Source organism: Haliaeetus leucocephalus, unplaced genomic scaffold, assembly GCF_000737465.1.
Source record: "Haliaeetus leucocephalus isolate CR32 unplaced genomic scaffold, Haliaeetus_leucocephalus-4.0 Scaffold306, whole genome shotgun sequence".
Taxonomy (NCBI): domain Eukaryota; kingdom Metazoa; phylum Chordata; class Aves; order Accipitriformes; family Accipitridae; genus Haliaeetus; species Haliaeetus leucocephalus.
The window spans coordinates 2,619,982-2,631,247 of record NW_010972742.1 but is presented as its reverse complement, the minus strand read 5'-3'; the positions used below and the strand labels follow the sequence as shown (position 1 = coordinate 2,631,247).

The 11,266-nt window shown below is 42.9% G+C and overlaps 1 protein-coding gene across 1 annotated transcript; it reads left to right on the top strand.

Moving 5' to 3' along the window:
• Positions 1–2,782: 2,782 nt before the first annotated feature.
• On the top strand, positions 2,783–9,236 carry PPP1R26 (protein phosphatase 1, regulatory subunit 26). Its single transcript, XM_010570804.1, has 2 exons — positions 2,783–6,891; positions 7,373–9,236. The coding sequence occupies exons 1-2, from the start codon at positions 2,840–2,842 to the stop codon at positions 7,626–7,628; spliced, it is 4,308 nt and encodes a 1,435-aa protein (XP_010569106.1). The 5' UTR covers positions 2,783–2,839; the 3' UTR covers positions 7,629–9,236.
• The last annotated feature ends 2,030 nt before the right edge of the window (positions 9,237–11,266 follow it).

Below are 11,266 nucleotides of genomic sequence, written 5' to 3'. Positions count from 1 at the left end.
GGGTGGGTGTCCTCTCATGTCCCCTCACGGCCCCTCTGCGGGCGCCCCGCGGGTGGGTGTCCCCTCACGGCCCCTCTGCGGGCGCCCCGCGGGTGGGTGTCCTCTCATGTCCCCTCACGGCCCCTCTGCGGGCGCCCCGCGGGTGGGTGTCCCCTCAGAGCCCCTCTGCGGGCGCCCCGCGGGTGGGTGTCCCCTCACGGCCCCTCTGCGGGCGCCCCGCGGGTGGGTGTCCTCTCATGTCCCCTCACGGCCCCTCTGCGGGTGCCCCGCGGGTGGGTGTCCCCTCACGGCCCCTCTGCGGGCGCCCCCCAGGTGGGTGTCCCCTTCATGTCCCCTCCCACCCTCCGTGGGTGCCCTCGGTTGGGTGCCCCCTCAGAGCCCGCACCCCCTGGGTAGGTGCCCTGGCCTGAAGCACTGCTGGGGCGGGAAAGTTCATCCCAGTCCCGTGTAATTCTTGCAGGGCGACTGCAATCCCAGTGTAGGATAACGAAGGCACCTGGCCCTTTCCTGGAAACGGTGGAAATAGGTTAATAGGAAATAAGTTGGGTTGGTTTTTTTTTAATGAAGGTGGGAGCTTAAGTGTGTTAATTGCATTTCTTCAGGATAATTAGGTATTCTAATTTCTGTCTTTTTGATCCTTAGCTGCTTATTGCACGGAAAAATGTTTTTGATTTATGTTTGCCCTAGTGAATGTGCTGGAGGCTACTTTAGAAATTGTGTATTCATTCACGTGTTTCTGAAAGTTTGGGTTCTGAGCCTTGTTGTGTCGGGCTGCTCGTGAAGGGCTTCCCCAGTTATGGTTCATGGCTGAATACACGAACGGTTGGGAGCACTGTGCTTTACTGGTGCGCGTAGAGCAGGAGTCAGTCTAAACTCCCTTCAGTTGTCTAAAAGGTGGAAGTTAAAACAGCGTGTGTTGGGTTGCTCCAGGTACCAGCCAGTGAGGAGGGATGTTCTTGATTGCCACACTTAAAATTTTAATTCTGTTGGAATGATGTTTTGAAATGAATTATCACTGAGGAAAAGCAAAACAGAAATGGAGGTTCAGAGCTTGGGTTACAATGTATTCTGCTAAGATGTTCTGCGGCAGAGAACCGGCAAACAAAGCGGCAAAAGTGTTCTCAGTGGTGTGTTCAGAGCTAACCGCTCTGCAGAGGTCATGTAAGGCATGTTCAGGCTGACCCTGCCTTGGTCAATAAGGCTTCAAGAATATTCTAGTCTACTAACAAGATGGCAATAAAACTGCTACCTGAGCACAGGTCCCAGAATAATTTTGACAAAAGCATTTGTCATGTTCTTTGTTGGACCACCATGCTCTTTTTAAAAGTGATAAAGAATTTTCTCCCCTGGTTGTCTGTTACCTTATTCTCAGTAGAAAATATACTTACAAGTTTTAAATAGTTTAGAATCACTAATTCTTTAAAATATTTATTGCCACTGATTAATTTGAAACCAGAACTAGAGAATAATTGACAAGGGCAAGGTCAGAGAGGATTCAGAGGCAGAAGCATGTCTCTGTAGGACAGTAGAGTCCAATGCCACGCTGCAGTCAGGGCTCGCTGGGTTTCTGTGGCTTGAAGAACCAGGCTACTGCTGTAGTTTTTTGTTGGGGTTGCTGTATGCCTTGTGTCAGTCAGGTACTGTTTTGATCCTACCAAGTGATGCTGCAGGTGAAACCATCAGCCCTCTTGGGACTGCATGGAAGTTGTGGACTCTTCGGGGTGTTATCTGGCATTTTCTGGATGGCTTTTTTCACTATTCCACAAAACAGGGCTTCATTCTGTTTGTGTTTTCTACTATAATACGAAGAATAGTTTATAGTCTTTATCCTGCTTTTGCAAACTCCTAAAGATTTGTGTTTACCAAGAGCTTTTATCCTGCAGTGAGGCCAGAATGATTGGTGTCTCAGGGTTATTACTGTATAGTATGTTTCAGAAAGAAATAAGCTTCCTTTCTCTTTGAGCTGCCCGAAGTCCCTCAGTTGTGTGTGCTTAATGCCAGGCCAGAACTGGTGAAAGCTGTCTTGGGTTAGTGTGTGAATCCAGGCATGCTAACCCAGTTACTCTGCTCTTTGAATAAGAGTTGGTTTGTGTTCCACCATCTCAGATCATGGGCAAGCTTGCTTCACATCCGCCCATTATATACCACGTGGACATAGCTAACATTGTTTTTGTTGTAAAACTGAAAAGCTGAGCTATGCATGGCGGGAGTTCTTTAAAAAGGGCAATTGTGCCAAAGGAAACACAGGGAGCAGAATATTTTGCAGGGTTCTCCGCTCCCACCGATTCCACTTTATTATGAAAGACTCCCTTAAAATTCTTCTTTCTCTCTTGCCACAAAGTTCATTGCAAAAATATTCAGGCAACATCAGTGCAGAAGGGCATCGCACACGCCTGTGCACTGAATTATCATCAGAGTGATTCTTTGTGGGTCTTGACAATCCATGGGTATTTAGGAGCGTGCGCAAAAGACAACATGACCTTCAATGAAAAGGGCAGGAAGAGTTTCGGAAGTGAAGATAATTACCTGAATTGGATTATGGTTGTGCCAGAAAATACTGAAAACCACAAATGATGAGTGCTCTGTCTTGTCCTTAATGGCAGTAGTGACTGATTTACCCACTAAAGTGATGGTGAGGAGTAACTCTTGTGATTATCTGGCAGAGTAAGTCTGAGCATTAATAATTTACAATTTATGTTGCCACTATTATTGCATGGAACTTCTAGAAGGTAGATGCGTAATAAAAAACATTTTCCTCTCTTTTTGTTGTTGTTGTAGGATGGAAGAGAGACCAGTCTGAAAAACTGTTCCATTGTGGACTTTGCTGTTGTCTGCTAGAATGTTCCTTATGAATGCTTCTCCTTTGGTAGCTCTTCAGACAAAATGGGAGTCCTTTGGACCAGCAAGGAATTGTAGATACCCCGTTTGCTTCTCTGAATCTGAAGGGGACGTCACTAGAACCTCTGTAAGTGCAAAAGTTCAGATGATCATAAACAACCTGCAAAGTCAAGAGTCTCCCCTGGGTATGAACAATGAGTATGATTGTATTATGCAGAAGAAACAAAAGGGAGAAAAGGGCACTAGTAACAGAGTCGCATCTAGCACCACATTGCTACGGAAGCATCCTCAGTATACCAAGTGTGGATGCCCTGCTGATTCGGACGACACTGAAGTGGAAGAGAATGTGGGTTTTGGGACTCTCTTGCTCGATTCTGATAGCGACGATTCTGTTGACCGAGGTATAGAGGAAGCCATTCAAGAGTACTTGAAAGCAAAAAGCAAAAGTGACCAGTCGTTGCAAAGGAATGCGGAGTGTTCTGACAATATAAGCAGAGACAAAAGGTTTAAGAGAGAATTCTCCCAGAACAAAATGGCTAGTAATCTTCTCCCTGTGAAATTTAAAGCTGAAATGCTCTCTGAAGAGTACCTGACTGACCACCTGGGAATTGGTAAAAGGCTACAGCCTGCTTCCCCTCAGAGCATCAGTAGCGATGACTCTTTTGAACAGAGCATACAAGCTGAAATAGTACAGTTCTTGAATGAGAAGAAGCAGCAAGAAATTAGTAGATGTGTAATTGGGGAGGATAAAAAAGATTCCCATGTGAGACCTGTCCTAAAATGCAACAAAGAAACAACAAACAAAACAAACTGTGGTGCTATAAAGCAAGGTTGTAATGCGCTCCTCTTGAGACACCATCCCAAGCTGCAGAAAACCAGCACGCAGTCCAAGTGTTTGCAGTCTAAAATCCAAGAAGAGCCTAGTGATTTCAGCCAAGTGAACCAAGCGTATCTAGAAATGGCCACTGCCAGCCAGCCCTGGTTAGTGGAGCAAAATGAAGAAAGTGGAGCTAATTACTGGGAGACAAGGGGAGCGCTTATCAACGAGAGCATGCACACATCTGACTCAAGTAGCGATGATGGCATTGAAGAAGCCATTCAGCTTTATCAGCTGGAGAAAATCAGGAAGGAGGCAGGTCACACAAAAGACTGTGTCCCTTTGCAGAGGGAACAATTTGATACAAAGGGAATGGCAGACATTTCTGCAAGCCTGACAATTAGCTCAACAAAAAGTGCCTCACCAGAAATCCATAAAAGCCCTGTAAGCAACAAGAGAAAAGAAATTAATTCAAAGTCAACAGAGTTAGAAAGCACCAGCAGTGAATTTAACAACCTGTTTAAACCACTGAAAAAAGCCAGACATTTTGCACCTCCAGAAAACAAGATTGCTGCTTGTGAGCTCACATTGCAGGCTTCTTGCAGAGCAGACACATCTGCAGAACTCATGTGTGCGGAAGCTATCCTTGATATTTCCAAGACAATCATGCCATCCCAAATGGGAAGTGACAACAAATCACTCGCTGCAGACTCCTTCTTTTCTCCCCAGCTTCTCTCATCCTCTCGTTGTGAAAGTGACAGCAGCCTTGTGGACAGTGATGATAGTATAGAGCAAGAAATCAGGGCTTTTTTGGCTCTGAAAGCACAGTCAGGAAACCTTGGAACAAAGCCTCCCAGCCTGTCACGCTCAATCCAGATGCCTTTGCCTTCTGATCAGAACAGCCTCACTGGTACCCTCGAGCCTTCACTTCCCAAAACACTGAAGCTATCACTGAGTCGTAAAAGGAGACTTAAAAGGGAAGACAGAATAGTGAAACAAGGTGCATCAAAAACACCTGAGCAGCTGGAGACAGGACTTTTCCAGCCAGGTAACTATTCAAAATTTCCTGTGCTCCAAGAGGAGTGTGCCCTGAGCAGTCCTGCAGAACTCTGTGATGCTCAAAGGCTCAGTACTAAAGAGACTAGGCAGCAGCAGCTGATGTCTTCCAAACTGTCTGGATCTGACGGCAGATGTGTGGCCTTGGACTCTGTAAACCCTTTTATGCAGGTTCAGAGTAGCGCAAGAAAGCTTATGAAAAATACCATCCAAACTCAAGAGAGGGATGGTTCAGATGATGAGAGCAGTTCTCTGGATAGTGATGAAGACCTTGATAGCGCTATCAAGGACCTTTTACGGTCTAAAAGAAAATTAAAGAAGAAGTCCAAGGACCAGAAATCTCAGTGCAAGAAGAGAGTCAGATTTAGCGAGACTGAAACTCAGCTGCTAGATGAATTTAGTAGCCTCCAACAAAATGAGTGGAAATGTAAAAATCCCATGCTACTGAAAAGCTGCCTCTCAAAACCTAGAAAAGCTGTGAAAGAGAATGCGATCAGAAATCCTCCAGACAACATAAATGTCAAACTTACCAATGAAAAACCAGAAACCATGAAGAACTTAGAGTTTAACTTACAGCTTAAAAAAGGATATAAACCTAAACCAATTTCAAACTCGAATAACCTGCGGGTAGCAAAAAATAAAAAATGTACTTTCACAGCTGCGTCAGATGCTGATGACAGCAGTTCAGTGGACAGCGATGACAGCATCGAACAAGAAATTAGGAAGTTTTTGGCAGAAAAGGCTAAAGACTCTGCAAGCAATTCAGAGGTACAAAAAGATGATGCAACTCTGGACCTATTGAGAGTGACCAAACAAACTGCTAATAAAGGAAAAGCAAAGCAACAGCCAGTTGAAAATGAGATTGACCTCGTGCTGGGTCAGAGTAAAAAGACTGAGGTATCTCAGCAAGCTGATGAGTTGAAGGACTCTCAGAGAACGGAAGGGAAAAGTGCAATGTTACATGGCAGTGGGAAATCTGCTTCCTCTGCAGAGAATGTTACTCTTCATACTACTGGTCAGTCAAAAGCTAAGCAAGGAGTGGCAGGGGTTAAAGGTGTTGCTGGTGTTGAGTTATCTGGAAACGCAACAGGTAAAAAGGCTGTCCCTAATACAGACCCTGCGCAGAAAATGCTTCCACCTAAAACCAGCAAAAATGGAGGTTGTAAAGTACAAAAAGTAATTAATGCAAAGTCTAGATCTAAAAGAAAGAATACCTTTCACCTAAAAATCTCAAGTAAATTTATTGCAGGTCTAAAATATGCTCGGGACAGGAAGAAATCAATGCTTTTGAACAAAAGGCAGAAAGCGGAGCGTTTGCTTGCCCAGAGCAGTGTGTTAGGAATGGAGGTAGCTTCCCAGGATACAGACGTACTTAACCAGGGAAGTGGAGCCCCGTTGCCAAAAGGTGAATTTAGTGGGGAGACTATGACAGCAATAAAAGAATCCAGTTCTTCTCAGAAGCTCACTGTGGAAGTGCCAAGTCCCGGTGTAGCAGAAACATGTGAAAGACAGGAGGCTGCTCCTTTGTATATCAAAGAGGAAGCAGAGGGTTGCAGAAAAGCTAATGCTTCAGGAGATCAGTTGGATTCACACTCGAGTCTCCCCTTGCAGGAACAGAGTGTGGCAGCAGTAAAAGTAGATAAGGTTTGCAGAGGAATATCCAAAGCTGAGAACACACAGATGTGGATCGAGGAAGGAGATATCCACAAAGAGAGCAGGGCTGATTCAAATTTAGCTCGCCCATGCCCTGAACACAGTATGGCAGTGGTAAAAGCAGATAAAGTCAGCAGAGACACATCTCAGCAGAGTATACATGCGTGCAGTCAGGGAGAGGATAACCAGCAGGACAAGAGGCCAGATCCAAGTTTAGGTTGCCCAGTGCAAGAACTAAATGTGACAGCAGTAACAGTGGATAAAACTAGTGGAGGAGCATGTACAGATAACAGTATGCAGATGTGCGTTAAAAAGGAAAATGTTGCATGCCAGGACAGTAACAGGCAGGAAGAAATTCAGGTATCCAGCTCCAGTTTGGAAGGAAAAATACCTGTCCTGCAGAATAGGGAAATTGCTTGTGAAGTGGACCAAGGGCAGGAAGTTTTAGACAAAACCTGTGCAAAATTTACTGACGTACCTGCAGGGGACTGCCCAGATTCCCTCTTAAAAAGAAAGGTTTCAGATATGTAAGTACTCTTCTTTTTTTTCTTTTTTTTTTTTTACAGTAACAGTCTTTTTGGAAAATAACTATCATTGTAATTACCTTGGTAAAACTTGAGACATGAAAGGATAGACAGTGGGAGAATGCTGATATCTGTATATCATATACACACTAATGTGAAAAATGCTTCTATTTAACAAGGATATCATGGATAAACATACATAGTTTTTCTAGAATTTTGTAAATTATTTAAAGTGCTCTAAGGAAATATTTTTTATAATGATTTTTAGGGCTTGCATTACTACAGGATGCTGTAGTTACTGTAGATAAGAAGATACTGGCTAATCACGCTTTAAATTATGAGGCCTCTAATCATATATCAAAAGGAAACCTGTTTGCACACAGAATATATTTGGCAATCTGTTAAGAGATCCTAGGAAAACACAGCATTTGATAGCAATGCTGTGCTTTTGAAGCAGGTTATCTGACGTCTGTTCACATTCAAGCTGCCTTAGGACAAGCCTATGTCGTGGTTTTATGCTGGGGTCTCAGTTCTCCCACCCCGAGGGCTGGTGGTCGAGTTCAGTAAGCAGAACTCCAGTGAAGTCAGCAGAGCTGTGGTGCGGAGATCCATCCTTGAAGATACAAATGCAAATTCAGGTAAATAAAGTGGATCAGTCTCTCTGCACGTCCTGTGTAAAGCGATCTCAGCAGCTGCTGAAAGTACCTTTTGAATGCCCAAAACCTCCTGCTAGCAGATGATTTCAAGCACAATTGCAGTTCAAGAAAAGTGAAGGAGCATGTCTGTTCAGACAACATGATTTCTGTGGATTTCGCTAGATTTACGTACTGTTGGGCCTGCAAGGCTGAAACAATTCCTCGTTATTCTCAAGTCTCATTTCGATGCCCTGCAGTTACCCAGAAATGGCTTTTGATTTCCTGAATGAACTTTCTTGAACCGAGTGCCCTTACGTCCCTTTTTCAAAAGTGGTTTCTAAAATGTTACATTTCTGTGAACTTTTATTTTCATTTACAATTTTTGTGCAATAGAACAAAGCTAGGTTTGCTGTAGGAAGTCCCTAATGTAAAACGCCAAGGATATTTTCAGCACTGTTCTTTCATACTGGTAATGCTTTCTCTGCCTCCATTTCCAGCAGCCAGAATAAAGCAATTTTTCACTACTATCTTTTTATTTGTACTAACTTTAAATGGGATTGAAGTAGCACGTACTTATCACAAAAAAAGTGCCCCCACACTGGTTTCACGGAAAGATCCAAAAAGTGTGAATTTAAGCTGTTGGCTGGTTGTTTTCATTTGTGTATAGTGAAGTCCTTTGAGTAGTTTGTTCTTACATCTTGTCCCTGTGAATTGATCCGATATTCTCTTTATCTAGCCTTCTACAGAACTTCTCTCAGCCAAACTATCACTCAGTATCACTTTGTTTCTCAATCACTTCAGCAGTCTTCCTGGAGGCTGGCCTTAATATTGCAAAATGGAGCAAAAGCAGTCAAGAAAGGATCCAGTATCGTGTAGTATCCCCTGGTGTGATTGCGTTTGCAGAATGTTGGCAAACTACAGCGTAGCATAGAGTAGAACAAGTAACTGTGGCATGTAGAGAAATAAACAACATCCTTTGTGTGTTTATACTGTTGTGCAGTTACATTTTAAACATGTTTATAGTGGTCACTTGACATTTCTTACTGTCCGGCCACCTTTTTATAGTTCTTGGGTTGGTTGGTTGGTTTGTTTAAAAGATCAGTATGCTAGATCATCTCATTTTTGTGGTAGGATACTTTGGAAAAGTGTTTTTTACTTAGCTCACATGCCTGCAGTCAGTCTACACAGGCATATATTTTTGTCTGCCTTGATTCAGTTGCAGGATTTGGGCCTTTTGTTTGGAATAGGTAAATAGCCTGGTATTTTAAAATAGAAGTTTTCAGAGTACCTTGCTTTAAAAGGATTAAACTGTATACTTAATTTTAATAGAGATGATGGAAGCACTATGTACTGTTTGTATAAAATAAGCTGAATGTTTCTCCTCAAAGTTTTCAGTAAATCAACGTTAAGACTTAAAAGGTGTCTTGTGCCCCTGTCGATGTATCTGTGTTCTCAATACTACTCGTGAACTGATTCGCTGTCAGTTTAGATGCAATTCCGATTACCATGTGCTTTAAATAAAACCTGATTTCAAACAGCACTTTTTTTAAATTGATAAACTTGATTTGTATATAGGAAATGGTGTACATTGATAAGTTTATAATGTTTAATAAATGGGGTTCTGACCATGGACCATGAAACCAGAGTGCTCCTATGGTTTGTGTCATCATCTTTAGTGAGTAGTATTTTTGTGTTATCTTTTTTTCCCTCTTGACTGTAGTCAGAAGATGTAATGTAATTCATTTGTGCCAGTAACGTTTGTGAGTGAAGGATGTCGCCCTTGCAGACGATCACAGCGTTTGTGTTGGCCGAACCTAGGAACAGGATCTCAGTTCACCTGCTGCTCTTGCTTCTTGTCTCCTATTGTCTTCAGCCACTCGCTGTCTGAGACTGTAATCTCCTATGTGACAATAGCATGTGATTTCCTTGTGACTGTGAAACAGAGTTCAGATCTTTAAAGACGTGTCTCTTTAAAGGAATGTTGTTCTTAATAACAAAAAATTAAGAAGGCGAGTCTACAAAGCACATAGGCAAAAAAAAGTTTTGGGTATTCTGGCAGGTGAGAATGGTGCTTGTCATTTTAGCAAAACCCTAACAGCAGGTTTTTTTCCTGGTGTTTGTGGTCAAGAAGCAGAGTCTTTCCTTGAGCTTGCCCCTCTCCATTAGCAGCAAAAGGGTTAGCAAAAGGGGTTCCTTGTTTTTGAGGCAGAGGTTGGCAGGTGAGATCTGTGATTCAGTTGGAAAGCACTCAGTGTATTTCTAAATGGCATCCTCTGTAGTGCAGCTTCTGCAGCCTCCAGGATTAGCTCATGATCCTTTCTGCCCCACTGTCAAAGACTGGTGGTGGAGAGTCTAGGAGCCCTTGATGGTGCAAGGAGAGGATGAATGTGCTTTCTTGCTCACAGGTGACATTGTGACACCCAGCACTGAGGTTCTCCTAGAAGGCAAGGAGTCTCTGAGCTAGTCTTCAGGGTGGGAGGGAGGGAAGGAAAACTGTTGTTCTGATATGCAAACCTGCCTGTCACCCCTGGTGTTTCTGTACCAATATGCTGTGGGTATTCCCTTCTATCTCCAAGTCCTTCCAGTTGTCTTTGGTGTCAGCAAGTAATTTTTCCATACTTTGTCCCATGAGAATTGCTGACTTGCCAAGGAGGAGCGAGCACCCACAGGGGATGTAACTTAAATAGTTTAGTGTCAACGAACATCTCTGGAATTGGTGCCACAGCCATAAGGAAAGTGCCATAGCTCTGCTGGCAGTATGGTCATTCTGGGTACAGTTCTCATCACTCATTCAAAAAAAGAGAAGTCTGGTGTCTTGGAGGAATAAGAAATCGCTCTTACACATTACGGATTAACGGTTGAACAGCTGAGGAGTAGAAAGATTGTATTGAGTGAGAATAAATTAATGAGCAAGAGTCCCAGGCATGTGGTACCAAGTTTGGGACTGCAGTACAAATCTCTTGAGGTTGAATCTTGATTCATGCAGTACCAAAAGCATTTTTTTTTTTCTTCCTATTGATACTGATCATAACAGGCAGCCAAACGTAGAGCAGGCACGGACTATAGGCCCTTCCTGGCCCTTTTCAGCACTCCAGTGATAGCTCTGTTAAGTGCCCAGAACAAGCTCCTTTTTCCATTATTTCAACCCTCCTGGGGCATTAACTTGATCCTTTATCTATTGCAGTAGATACATGCACGGAACCATGAACTCAAGTCTGCTCAAGCATGTAAAGAAGTTACTTTTTTTAATGAGTGCTGGTTTATATTTTTAAAAAATGCACAGTGATTTTTTTTTTTTCTTTTTCAGTAAGAGCACAGGACTTGCTAATTTGGATGTTAAGTTACTGAACTACTCAGTATATTTTATTATGGTTACTTGTTAGTTACAGCATCCTGACTACAATACCAGAATTCTCAGACAACTCTGTGCTCGCTCAGGACTTTGAAAATAGGTGTATTGTTTTGTTTTTATCACAGTGACTATTCTTCTGTGCTTCAGGAAGGGCAATCTTCAAGGATCCTCAGGGGACCACAAGGACTACCTTAATTTTTTATAAACAGTTTTTTGCTGCTATTTTAGGAACATGTGTTTCAATGTGTAGCTGCTTTTTATATAAGGAAGGAACCCACCATCTCTGCCCCCATTTCGTTTATTAATGTATATGCCTTTTAATTTTACAAACCTTTAAGAACTGCAGTTTCTCTCGGTTTGATAGTACAGCCTCACATAATTTTATCTGCAA

Bases quoted from the DNA above. Each gene is read 5' to 3' on its own strand.
- PPP1R26 (XM_010570804.1), top strand. From the start codon at position 2,840: ATGTTCCTTATGAATGCTTCTCCTTTGGTAGCTCTTCAGACAAAATGG. The intron at 6,892-7,372 runs GTAAGTACTCTT...TTCACATTCAAG, and splicing joins AAAAGAAAGGTTTCAGATAT to CTGCCTTAGGACAAGCCTAT.